The 14224-nt window shown below is 42.1% G+C and overlaps 1 protein-coding gene across 2 annotated transcripts in view; it reads right to left on the bottom strand.

Moving 5' to 3' along the window:
• Nucleotides 1-12095, bottom strand: part of CUL3 (cullin 3) — a 54664-nt gene extending 42569 nt beyond the window's left edge. Inside the window, exon 1 of one of the 2 annotated variants that reach the window (XM_053951649.1) lies at nt 11643-12095. In XM_053951649.1, the coding sequence (XP_053807624.1) occupies nt 11643-11708 (66 nt within the window). In that variant the 5' untranslated portion in view covers nt 11709-12095. The remainder of the gene's footprint in view (nt 1-11642) is intronic. The other variant, XM_053951648.1, reaches the window with a different exon arrangement.
• Nucleotides 12096-14224: the final 2129 nt, after the last annotated feature.

Below are 14224 nucleotides of genomic sequence, written 5' to 3'. Positions count from 1 at the left end.
CAGCCTGCACCATGTTCCATTCCAGGCTCAGCAGATGAACTGAGGAGCCAGTGCTGAGAGACATACTCTAAAGGCCAAAGGAACAATCAACTCTACTCTCACCCTCAGAAAGGCTTGAGCCTCTGCAGGCAGGGCTCCACGACAATACTCAATCAGTAACAGAAATCCAGGAACTGCAAAACCCACCTCCCCTTCCCAGGCTTAACTCAGCAGAAGCAAGCAGAATCTGCAATGAAATCAAAGAGGACTCCTCCTTCTCGACTGAAACATCCAAGAACTGCAGTATTTTAGACTAAACCCTTTCCTTCTCCACCTGGCTTGAATGGGTTCCGCAGCACTGAAAAGCTGTTTTGCCAGTATGGAGCAGTTGGGTTAAGCAGCCTAAAAAGTGATGGCTCCTTAAAAGCAGGAGTCACTCTTGCACCATGACTGGCAGATTTGTTTTACTCCATGGCATTGTCTCACAAAACAAGTGCTGCTTTGGGGTAGGAGCTTGAAGAGGAAGGCAGGTTGGCTGGCTGGTTATGAGCTTTACAGCAAAATGCATTTATGCTCCAGGAACTTCCTTTTCTAGTAAATCTAAGGAAAAAGGATTTGTTTCTTCTCTCAAAATGTAACACTTGCCTGTGTTATAGCTAGGCCTGAGAGGAGTTTCACTACACAACAGCAAAATTTAACAGCCTATATGAAAAGTTTAAACCAAATCTTTATTAGAACCTGTAATACTGCATCAACAGTTTTGACATGTTTAGGCAACTGAACAAAACTGAGGATCAGATACTCATTTATCTGTCATATTTTAGGAACAAATTCAGAAGGATGAGACTTATCTTGAACTACCAACATATCTCTCTTACTCTAGAGTTCAACTTCCATTTAATACAGTTTCTTTGTTTTTTCCAAATGCCCTTCCTCATCTTTAGTCTTGCAAATCTATGGAACATAAAATGCTGAAGGGGAGAAAATTGAGGAAAAAATTGAGAACTTCTCCCAAAGACCTGCTTCATCTGAACTGAGACTATTGAACTACGTAATTCTGAGCAGCCATCACTTACCAAATAATCATAAAGTTTTTCTTTCATTTCTTTCAAAAAATGCAAAAAACAGAGACATTCTGAAGAGGCAAACAAGCTGAAACACGAAGTTACACAATGGGGATTCTGTGAACAAAGACAATTTTCTTCTTACAGACCTTTGCACACTTTCCCATACTAGTGGGCAACTACATACTATTATACTCCCCAAAAACCAACTTATGGGGTCACTTTGCAATTTATGATGTTCAACTTACAAAAGGCACCTTCAGTCACCCTATTAATACACATATAAAAGAACTTTTACTAATACAGACAAAAGCAGAATACTGCTTGTCTGAGTGGGCCAATGAAAAATGTTGGCTCACCAGCCTCATTTTTCATCCATTTATTGGTATATATATGGATTCACACAGAGCAGTCTTCAAGGCTCTCTCTAAAATATCTATCAGTAGGTTAAGTAACAACAGGGGATAAAGTTGGTAACATCTACATCTGTGATCATATAAACAAAACTCTGTCTCTTCCTCACTCATCTGCCTTGCTACTTATTTCCCACAAGACCCAAATTGCTTGAAATAAGCATATGCATATGCTTTACTCAGCAAGGATTAATGGATGTTGTAATGGATGGCTAGATACTGAGGAAAAGCAAAGAAAACACACCAAAATAAACTTCTTTTCAACATAAATTAAGGTGCTTCTATTTACACTAAAGAGCTTATTCTACCAGTTGCATGCTTTGCCCAAAGAAGACACCAGAATAATATTTAATTAAAACACAGAAATCCAAGTTTTTAAATAACATATTTTTCCCCAGCATGTGCAGACAAATCTAAATGCCTTTCAAATATCAGAAGGCATTCACTGTGAATGAGTAAATCTCCCCTGCCATGATGCAAGCTTCTGCTCACCTGATACTACATTATGAAACTTGTTTTTTAAGAAGTTGTATTTAAAAGAAAACAATTAATTGGTTTTGTACAAGCTTCTAGAATAACTGCTAAGAGGCAAAATCTAGGAAGTTCTAGCTCAAGAGATAGTTGTCACTGATACAGAATTGAAGTGCTTAAACAGCCAAAAGAGTGACATTAATAACCAGGGCTCCTTTCAAAAACATTCAGTGACATTTCTACAGTGCTCATTACTACAGCACCTGAAAACAGAGGAGGACTATAAAACACCTGCAATGAAAGTACTGATTTCCCAGAGCACTTCAAACTAACAAGGGTAAAGAAGAGCTGTCTATACTGCTGTACATACACTCTCCATATATACTATATGCTGCTATATATTATCTATACTCTCACTTCCCTGCAAATTCAGAGCTGAAGTTCATATCTAAGTCACAGTTCAGAAAGTCTGATCTTTCACTTTTAGCTTTGGAAATTAACAGAATCATTTTCAAACCTGAAGTAAGTTTTGGACTTATTTTAGTAGATGTACTGTCATGTATGGTGCAAATAACACTCAGGAAAAAAGAGAGTGTATTGTGTCAGGATTGCTTAACTAAATAAAAACCCATTCTGAACAAAACAGAGGAAGAAATAGAAGGATTTGACGCTAAAGATCTATCTACTTCCTCTGTCCTACCCAAAAGAATAAAAATTATTTTCAGTATTTTGAAAACAAATGAGAAGTTCAGAGTCCTCCTGGCTCACTTCAGAAGTAGTAATCCTAAAACAACTTTCCTCAAACTAAAGCTATGGAAAAAAAAATTAAAAAGATTTGTGTAACAGGAGGAAATATGTTCCTGAAAGAAATACAATAGCTTTGTTTCTATGCTAAACAAAGTTGGTGTTAAAAGAAAATATTTGAACCTAATTAGAACAGCAGAATATGGAACAACAAAGAAAATCTGGATTTCTGGGAGTGAATCATCCCTCTCATTTGTCAGCAGGATCCTGGAGGTCTATAAGGTGTAGGGAAGGACAAGTACAGCTCAGCTGTGTGTCTGTGGCTGTCAAACAGGCTCTTGGCAAGTAAAATGACAAGACATTGCAAACAGTGGCACAAAATTTTATTAATTTCTGGGCATGGCTTCTCCCATTTATAAATGGGGCCAAATCCTAAAATTTTCATTCAAGCCATTTAGCATTCCACTGCAATAAAAGCTTGTAAGAGCCAAGGACAAGCTTTTCAAAACCTGAGGACTGTGTGACTGTGAGCAAACTACACTCACCTGCCAATTTCCTCAAAGCTGCTTACTTGGGATAAGGGGCCATGTGCAGGCTCTCTTATGCTGCAGGACAAGGAAGGTGGCTCCTTCCTCTTCCACTGAAACTACTTCCTATTTACTAAAGACTTGAAAGCAGACAGGGAAGGTGTTTGCTTACATATAACCTAACAAGATTTACTAGCAAAGACTGAAGATAGCTGGAAATATCAAATTTCAGTGGGATTTAGGCCCCTGACTCTCTTCATTTCCTTTTACAACAGTGGGAGCTCAGGTGATGAGCAGCAGGTTGTCCTGAGTGCCATACCTGACAACAGGTCACTTTCAGCAGAAGCAGCACCACTATACCCCAGACTGCTCAGATCATTCCTAACTCTAAATTAATAGAAGTATTGTGTATAACCTAGTCAGAACAGACTAAAATTTTGATTCAGTATGTGATCATATGTCCATTTAGTTTTTAGACCATTACCCAAAAAACATTACAAAGTAGAAATTAAAACATCTTAATTTAATAATTAGTTTTTTTGGGAAATCTTTTGTACTGGTGACTTCTACAACATTAACATTATAATAACCTTAAAAAAATAACAGATGCTGCATGCCTCAATCCCAGTTAAGAAGAGTCAAAGGAAAGAGCAATGCTGTTCTGCACATCCACACCTTCTGTGGAAGGCACTGAGTCTCCTCAGGGGTATCATCTCTCCAAGTGAAAAAAATCTATTAGCCCATTAACTTTCCAGCTTTGATGACCTGATTTCAGAAAGCTTCCCTGAACCACAAATAGCCCATTCCTTGCCTACTCAACACTGAAGGCAAACCCCACAGGAATTTTTTTCTGGCTTTTTTCAATTAACCTACAAGAAGCTCGGTATTTTACAATTGTCCAAAAATCAACACTATGTAAAGAGGAAATCTGTGAAATACACACCAGCTTACACAGATTGCAGACACATTTCCTGCAGTCATTTCAAAACAAGGAACACAATGAATGATGAGGGGATGAAGGAAGAAAGGGAGATGATGGGGCTGAAGGGCCTTGAGAGGTTTTGGGGGCTTGATGAAAATTCCTCCTCCATAATAATAGCAGCAGAACAATTTGAGAACTTACACAGGAATAGAAAGATAAAATTTTATGGTAAACAGAAGCCAACACAGGATTATTCTTTTTTTCCCCCATAGCTTACTTCAGGTAGAAGAAGGAAGACACAATAAATCTCTTACAAATTTACAGATAATCAATACCACTGTGTCCTGATAATAACCTGTCTCTGGGGCATTTTTGTACCACACAGTGCAAACACCATCCTCAGATGCACAGATCAGCAGTGCCTGCAAGACTTAAGAGTAACACTGAAATGAGTGCAATAGAAAAAAAATCACAGCCATGCAGAAAATTAAATCCATGTGTGTAATATAAAAAACCAGGTCCACTCATATGCTATCAACACTTTAAAAACAAAACTAGTGTGGAAGTAAAATATTTATTTCAACAAAGATTCTTCACTTACAAAATGTAAGAAAAAGACATGCACAGCCTGTGCTCAGACCACATGCAGTCTAAGAAATTAATGTTATGAATTTATTATATAAGCTTGTCCAATTTTATATCATTCACATGTATAATTTATGTTTATTCTCATTAGCATTAAACAAAAATTGGCTTTTCCACAAATGAACCTCATTCATAACCATAAACCAATAAGGCAAGTTATCTGCTCACATTTAGCATAGTCTTATACCTTATTTAAACTACAAGCAAGACAGTTTCAGCCCTCAAACACTGATTTTATACACAGCTAATTAAAGAATTGAGGCCATTCCACTGCAAACACCATCCACACATAAGTGTTTATTACAGTTTTGTTCTCCTTGCAATACTAATGCATTAAGAGCACTTTTTGCCTTTCCTAGCATGTTGAAGTCAATACGGAAGTTCTTTTGTTAAGCCATCTAACAGTATTTACTTATGCTGAGATGCCAGTACTTGCACTTTCAGAAAAGAAACATCAGTCATTTAAAAATTCTACTGGCTTTAACTGACCTTCAGAAGAAGAAAATAATCATGTGATTAAAAGCATGCCTAGCTGTGCTGGAGTTTTCTACAATGCTACTTTCCTGCGCTGTGTTTCCACAAAACCTGACTCAGAATGAAAAGCATGACCTTACTTCTCAAGAGCTGCTTTTCCACTTGTACAGCTACTAGAAATCAAAGATAAGATCCAGTGAGCATATGTACAAGGTCAAGAACCCATTACAGACTGTAACACAATCACTCTGTTTTATGAATGGACTCTCAAACTATCTTAAGAAAAATCTGTCCCAGTCTATCACAAAATGTTTTCACCACATGCAGGGACACTGACACTGCACATCAGTCGTGGTGATGAAAATTTAAAGGCACCTGCACTTGTACTACCTGCCCTACAGATCAAAGCCTAAGACCTCGGAATACTTGCTTGAAATTCTGAAAAATGGGGTCACTTATGCTGTGTGTACCTGTCCAGAAGAGATTAAAAGGAAAATTTTGAGAAATTTTACTGTCTTTCACATAAAAAAGGGCTAATTTTATGTTACATACTGCTATTACAATTATTTATGCAGAATAACAAAAACTCTTCATCAGTTTTATAGCCACTCTCATTGAGTTCTCTTACCTACCCTAGCAGGGAAAAATAGTAACTCCTGTTCAATAATGCATTACTATACAACTCAAGTGAAGGGATGGAGAACCCTAATGAAGCCACTTGAAAAAGCTCAGATTGAATTAGCCAGCATAAAAATCCTAACAGGTCACTTCAGCTTTAGCCTTGCAGTCCTGTGCAAAACCAAGCAAATTTCAAATACAGCAAGATTCATAAATGGCACTGCTCCTTCCTGAGCCACTCAGAGGCACTGGCTCAAAAATCTATACCAAAACAAATGATCATCGCTCAGAACTTAAGACCCAGTTAACAAGGAAAACCAAGAAAATTTGTAACTGAAACCTGAACATCTACAGAACTGAGGAATGCTAACGAGATTAAGCAAAAACTAAATGATAATATGCACCTTGTGTTACCAATAAAACAACCAAATAAAAACCCACCTACAACTAGCTACTCAGACTGCTCTGGAATTATTGCTCTCACCTTTTAGAAATTCTAAATGTATTATTAGGACATTCAGTTTGCTCACAGCATTTCATTAAAGAAAAAAAAAATTGTGAAAACTGGAAGTATTTCATAAGATTTACTGTCCAGTAAATAGCAAGTATTTCCATGTTTTTCTTAATTTGCACAAAACAGCCTTCCTTTGAATAAGAAAGCGTGTTTTAGTGTTTTGGTCTGTTTTATTTCTAGTTTTTAAGCCTACCAAAATTTCAGTTGTGAATGTGAACTCATGACTGTGAACGTTACATGGGTTTAGCGAAGATGCTTTCATAAATACATCTGAGAACATAAAGTAGTCAAGATTCACAAGCCAAGCATGTAAAACATGCAGTTAACCAGGTGATCTGGCAGCACTTGGTATGCTCACGTTCTTTTATTCAGAGCTGAAAAAGCCTGCAGTAAACCACCCCCCATTCCACTCTTTCCCCACGTTCCATGCCTCTCCCTGCTCTCCCCAACACCTCACACAGGCTCTGAGGGTTACAAGCCAAAGCAGAGCCTCACGTACTGCTTACATAACCTGAATGCTTCAAAATTTAACCACACTTCAGTGTTTTTTCTAGGGGCTATCTGCTCTAAGAGGCTCAAGATGGACCAAATTTATACCAACTGCTGGAATTGATAGATCTACATGTTGTAGGCTGAAGCATAAATTTAACAAACCTCATCTCAACCTGCATCATCAATTCCCCAAGACTCAAACCACAGAAGCAGTTGGTGCTCCCTAGGGAAAAAAAAAAAAAAAAAAGCCTTCTGCCTACACAAAGCCTAGAACAAGTGGCTGTTAGATCGAGGAGAAAGGAGTGCTGGCAATGAAAATATTTCTCATGGAAGAGCTGGAGTTACTTACTTCTAAGTTTATGTAACTTTCTTCCAGGAAGAAGTAACATCAATCAATAAACAGTTGAAGGAAATGAAAGGTTGTCTGTCTTTCTCCACAAGATTGAACAAAATGAGAATTTTCTTGGGCACAAGTATTTCAAATAAAACTAGTCAGAAGCTTACACATTTTTTCAAAGACTTATTCTATTGCAAGTGCACATGTAGAATCTCTCTAAATGCTGTGCAGAATTCATAATGTAACTGTGTAACACTGATCCACCAAAATAGTTCTGAGAACTGGCAAAACACTACTTTGTAGCACTGCTCTAGAGAAGAAAGACATCTCTGCAGGAAAGGAAAATTATTGGAAGCATTCAAAAAACGCCCTCCAACTCTAATGATCAAACCCAATAACCTACACTGGGTCATGCTGGCTTGTAGAAAGATCTGTCCAACCAATTTGATGGTGACACCTGCATTGAGAGAAGAATGAGCTCTTGCAAAAAAGTTCATTCAACACAGCTTAATGCTGCTTGTTTAAATTTTGAGAATTAATTCCCCAAATGCTTTCTGAATTCCCACATTCTAATTATTTCTGTAAGAAATGTCAAATTCTTTTTACTATGTACAACTTTTCTGTCAAAATACATTTAAGGCTACAGTTTTCCACTAGCTAACCAGTCACAGCAAAACAGCTCAAATACACTTGCAGGAAACATAATTTACACATTCTAGATCTCCCTTACAGAAATCACATATCTCCAAAAGTTTTAAGTGCAAACCTACCATTTTTGGCACCATTTTTCACATATCAACTAAATAATCTTAAAATCAGATTTTCTGCAAACTTGTTTGAGAACTTTGAAAGTATTCCTGTAGCCAGCAGTAATGGGCTGAGAGTTAAGGAGTGAGAGCCAATCTGAGACCCTGAGAGCACCTTTAAATCTGGAAGCAAACAACTCCAACACTTCTTCAAAACAGGTGCAATTCACACTCTGTAGCTGTATCAAACATGCATTTTCATATCTTACACATGTATTCAGTAGACCACTGCACTCTTCCAAATAATTAAAAAAATCCAACTTACTAACTGCAGTCAACATATATCATGGACAATTACATGACATTTCTGAAATGTTGTTATTTTTAGCATCCATATTCATATCTGTTGCAGTGTGTATGAATTTGAAACATCAAAGTTTGAAAACTGCTTGAGAAAAAGAACCTTCTGTCTCTCAAAAGCCCTCTTCCACTGTTCCATGTCTGGAACAGTAACATCACCCTGAACGCTCTCTGGATAGACCTTAGATAACTATGGAACAGCTACATTTTATGGAGGTGTTAAAAGTACCAGAAGTGGATACTGAAAGTAGAACACTGGAAGTCTTCTGTGGTGGTACCTAAGGATAACTGCACAAGCTTAACCTCATGAGTTTGCTTTCCTGAATATACAACAAACTCTCTCAGAAATTTATTTCTGTTATTCTTCCTAGGTTTGAAATGTGCTCAAATCTGAAGTCTCAGAGAATGCATCCTCATCTGGACTACCTCTGATGCAAAGATTATCACCATCTTTAAGTCAGGAAGAACAAGAGAATGCAAAGTTCTTTATAGTAAGATAATTTATAAATTAGGAAAAGAACAACTGGTTAAACGTACAGAAAACCGTCAGTTAATTTTGATTACTCTACAACCCACATGTGTACAAGCCAAACAATGCACCCCATGCCACTGCCCCTGAGGTAAGAAAAAGCACATCACAGCACAGACCAGGAGCTAGCAAATCTTAATGGATACTTGGGATGACCGATAATCTAGCACCAATTACATGAATAATAAAAAAGAATCTAGAATAAAACTAATTCCTAAGTATTAAGATCTCCAGGTAGAAGACCGGTGCTTTTCCAAGTTTTGGTCCACTTCTACCAAATTTTTCATAAGGTAGGAAAGGTAAACTTAGGTAATGTTTGGCAAATTACTATTTCTCAATTCCTTTAGCTATTATAAAACATAATAACAGAAGTATGAAATGCATTCCAAAAATGTAAAATATTAAAAAAACCAGAACCTGCATGAAGGAAGTTATGCTAATATTGCTATGCTCTAGGAACACCACCATTCCAATCTGGCTATTTCTGGCCTAATGTACTAGTAAATAGCTACCTCCATGCAGGAAGCAAACTAATCTAAAACAGAAAGACCTCCTGAGGAAAGATGATCAATAAGAAGACATATTGAAGCAGCCTACAAAACCACCTCTGGAAGCACTCTTAATTGAGAGCCGAAGAGCAGAACCACCACATTTGGGACAAAGGAGCGAGGATCCATAGCTGCTGCATGAGTACCACATTTTCTAAACATAGACTCTACTCCCCACGAAAATGCCCCTCATTGACACAAACAATCCCACTGCAGTCTCCAACACCAAGTCATTTCCTGGACCAAGCTTCACAACCACTTAGGCATACACAAAATGTGTGTTAAGATTTTTACATCAACTACAGCTGCTGACTTCTGCAAAGGGAAGCCCCTCCAAATCTCTCAACAAACTCCATGCTTCTTTTCTAGAAACACTTTATCAATAGGATTGTCAACAAAATGTCTTAAGTAAAAAAAAAATATCCGAGGGGACACCTGCAAAGTTGCTATCAACACATGTCCCCATATAGTTGCAGGCCTTGATGACTTGTGACTTATCGAGTTATTTTAGGAAGAAGACACTTTGTTTTTCACATTTTAACCTAGATATTCTTTAAGCAACTGAAAAGAAAGACAATGCTAGTAAAAACAGTTTAAAAAAACTTCACAATGTTTAACTTTATGTAAGAACAGGGCTCCATTAGAGCATTTCTCACCCCTGCAAAACAAGTTTCACATACAGAAGAGGTGAAATATACAAACTTCAGTTTATTGCATTGTCAGGTCTGCCTTTGTTGTCTGACCCATAGTTACATATTCACAGTTGGAATACATGAATCTGTTTATCAAATTAAAAGGCTGCTAACTTAGGTGCAGTTTGTTACAAAACATACACATTGCTTTTGTCATGGTTTATTTTTGTACAGGTTTTCCTACTACTTGTTAGTAAAACTGTGGCCACATGGCAGGAAGTCTTCACCTTTATTTCCATAATCCAAAATTGACATTCTTGGAAAAGGCTTTTTAAAGAAATAAATGAAATATGGAGATGAAAAACCTATCATCAGCTAAAATTCCTACTCTCATAGCCCACTTTTTTTCTTTTTACTTTTACCACTAAATGCAACTATCAGTGATTAAAAGTAGAGGAAAGAGTAAAACAATGTAACTCAGATTGCTGTAAAAGCCTATACAGCAGAGCCTATAAAGAATCTTCTAATTTCATCAGCAAGAGTTTGGATGAAGTAAATATATTGATATATGCCTTGCCAGTGAAATGAGATAAACAGGTATGTCCAGTTTCTCTATAAAGGCACAGCACATTAGTTCTATACCACTGCCTACTGGGATCAGACATAGCATTGAAAAGTTCACACTAAACCTGAAAAGCCAACGCTAATGCTTAAAAGCCAGAGACTCAGCTAAGTATCTTCTTTTTAACATACACCCCGCTGCACACACACGCTTCCTGGTCATGCTCCGGCAGACTGAACCTTTCCTATTCCTCTCGTTCCCCAACGCCATTACTCGTGCTGTAGTTGTTATTCTGTTGTAAGCTTTAATTGAACCGACTGTCAAAACACAGCAGCGTTATGGCACTTCAAATTAATAATCTGGCTCCTTCCCTCTGCAACTCAAAGTGAAGGCACGCTCTCGACTCTACCGAACCTGCAGCAAGTTACCTATGCCTACATGTTTATAGTAACACCTCCTGAACAGCTGGCATTGTGCCACCTACATTTTATAATCATACGACTTAGAGCCTCTTCTACGGAGCGGAGAGATAAATTCAGCAAGAGGAAACTCTGCAGAAGACGTAAATAAATATTCCCCCCCACACCTTCCGGGGCTAACTAATTTTGTTGATGAAGGCGCATAACCTTCGGCTCCCTCTTGGAGGCCTTTTCCTTGAAAACAAAGAAATCGGTCCCCACTGTCCCCCTCCCCACTACCGTACGTGGATTTTCAAAATCGATTTGTTTGATGAGGGAGGCGATAATCGCGGGGACCAGTTCCTCCGCCTCCCACTCTCCGTGCGGCACCGCTTCCCTGAGGAGCGCCTTCTGCACGGCCCTGGGGGTGCCCGGCCCGGCTGACAGCTCCCCCCGCCCCGCACGGCCCTGGGGGTGCCCGGCCCGGCTGACAGCTCCCCCCGCCCCGCACGGCCCTGGGGGTGCCCGGCCCGGCTGACAGCTCCCCCCGCCCCGCTCGCACCCGCGGCCGCCGCTGCCCGCGCCCCGCGGCCCCGGCACGCAGCGCGGCCCACGGGGCGCCGGGGCCTGCGGAGGCCGCTCGGCCCGGCCCAGGCCCGGTACTCACGGGGAAGGCGCGGATCCGCATCTTGGTGTCCTTCCGGCTGCCCGTCCCCTTGCTCAGGTTCGACATCTTCGGTCCGGCGGCGCCTCCGGCGCGGGGCGGCAGAGCCGGGGGACGCGCGGCGGGGCTGTGGACCCGGGAACGCGGCCGGGGGAGGCCGCTGGCGACCTTCGCTGCGAGTGCGGCCCCCGGGGGGGGCGCGGAGGCCGGGCCGGCCGGGCCGGGCGGGAGAGGCGGCGGCGCGGGCCCCTCGCTCCGCTGGCGGCGCTTCCTTCAGCCTCCGCCGCGATGGCGGACAAACATCGCTCACTGCGCAGGGCCGTGCGCCCCCCCTTCCCTTCCTTCCCTTCTCTTCCTTCCCTTGCTCTCCTTCCCTTCCTTCCCTCCCCTCCCACCGCCCGGCACACTCGGATCCGGCCGCGGTGGGGCGGGGGCGGCGGGAGGGCCGGGGGCGGGGGCGGAGGGGGGGGGGCCTCGCCGCTCTCGCGAGGTTTCCGGCGCTCTCGCGAGACGTCCCGTCTCCGGCGGGCCGACACGGCCGTGGAGGGCGGGGAAGGCGCGAGGGCGGGGAGGACGCCGCTGATTGGCGGAAAGCAGCGCCGCGCGAGGGGGGCGGGGCCAAGGCGGGCGGGCGGCGCGTCCCGTGAGGGGCGGCGGGGCCGCGGGTGCCCGGGAGGGTTTGGAGCCCCGCCGGTGCCACGGGATCAGGGAATCACGGCATCGCGGCGTCGTCGGGGCTGGAAGAGAGCTTTAAGATCATGCAGTCCAACGGTCCACTCAGCGCTGTCCCGTAACCCTAAGCCACTGAACCACATCACCCAGCGCCAGACCCAGAGGCCTCTTAAGCACCTCCAGGAATGGCGACTCCACCGCCTGCTCCGCATCCCACTCGTCGGGCTTGTGGCAGTTGCTTCATTAGGTTTAAAGTGCAGGTTTTGGTGCCACTACAGGGTTGTGCCAGTGGGCCTCACAGCTGCTGCAGCCCCGCGGGCAAACGGGGCACGGCCCCGGCCGGGCAACGCCTGCCCCCTGCCTGGTACCTGGTGTCAACCTGGCACTGCGTCCCTCTTCCTGTGCCTTGCCCTTGGAAATCTCCCGGCTGCCAGCGCTGCCCCTGTGAATCATGCCAGCGGCAGCGTGCCGTGATGCAAGGCAGGTGTATTCAGCGGTGCTCCGTGTCTGCGCAGTGCCAGGTGTATTCAGCGCCGTTCCGTCTGCACTGTGCCAGGTGTATTCAGCGATGCTCTGTGTCTGTGCAGTGCCAGGGATACTCAGCAATGCTCCGCGGCTGCACAGTGCCAGGTGTATTCAGCGATGCTCCGTGTCTGCACAGTGCCAGGTGTATTCAGCGATGCTCCGTGGCTGCACAGTGCCAGGTGTATTCAGCGATGCTCTGTGGCTGCGTTGCAGTGCATGCTTGGGAAATGAGGGTGCCACCTGAGGCAACGCTTACATGTGCCCGGAGTTAAATATAGGTCGCTCAGCAAAGGGCAGTTGCTGTAGAATGGTTAGAAAATGTCCGATTCTGTAAGTCAACAGAGGGGCACTTCTGGAAGTTAGGCTGGTCAGCCAGAAAAAATCTGGGTCCCAGATGCCAAGGGGCTGACTGAAAAGTTAGTGCGTTTTGAAGTTGAAATGTGCATCAAAACATGTCTTGCTCAAGATCCCCCAAAGGAAGGAGGTGGCATAGCCGGGAAGAGAATTTCTTTCAGGTGACTCTTGAACTAAACTCTGAATCCTGTGGCGTTGTGTGATGCACATCTTGCATCCCACTCCATGTACCTCCATCATTAGTGTTTTCCTACAGGTGCCTTTACGCTGCACATGTTTGCAGGGCACAGAAGCAGCATTCCTTCTCTGAGCTAGTTTACCTTCCATACCAGTGATTTCACCAGTTTTGTCTCTTGGAGATGGTTACAAACACTTCCTATTGGGACTATGCATGTTCATATATGACGCATTTTTTTAATCTCCTGATCAGAATTAAGTATATACGCCTAGAGTAGGTGTTATATAAGAGCAACACAATAAACAATGATTGCAACATGACTATGCAATAGGAACCAGTCTTTTTCAAAATTACAGTATAATCAAAATGCAGATCAAACACAGATGAGATGAGAAGGGAAAGATTACTGGTTGTTAATATGAAGAATATGGCTTATACATTGTTTCAATATAATTTCAATGTCATTTCTCCTCCTAAGTATTTTCTTTGCCAAATGAGGACAACCTCTCATGTTAATACAGGTTTTTTCCCAGTCCATAACAGTTAGGATAAAATCACTCAAAAATGTTTGACTCTTGTAAAAACAGTTTGCAGAACTAAAGTAAAAGTAAATTTATACTAAAACACAGTTTTTTAATTTTGAAAATGTTGCAAGAACACTTTTCAACAAATTTAGTGCACTTTTCAAAACCCAGAATTTTCCTCAGAATCCATTTCTGAGGAACTGGCATTTCTTCTTTCAAGAGAGAAGAAAAAAACCAACTTTTACTGTCCCCATTACTGCAGATGGCTCTGGACTAACTTCTATAATGATTGCTTCAATGCTTCCTGCCACTGGCCTTATGCTTATGGCAGC

This window comes from Vidua chalybeata, chromosome 10 (genome assembly GCF_026979565.1).
Source record: "Vidua chalybeata isolate OUT-0048 chromosome 10, bVidCha1 merged haplotype, whole genome shotgun sequence".
NCBI classification, from domain to species: Eukaryota; Metazoa; Chordata; class Aves; order Passeriformes; family Viduidae; genus Vidua; species Vidua chalybeata.
Note: the sequence above shows the minus strand (reverse complement) of the source record. Positions and strands in the feature narration are given on the sequence as shown.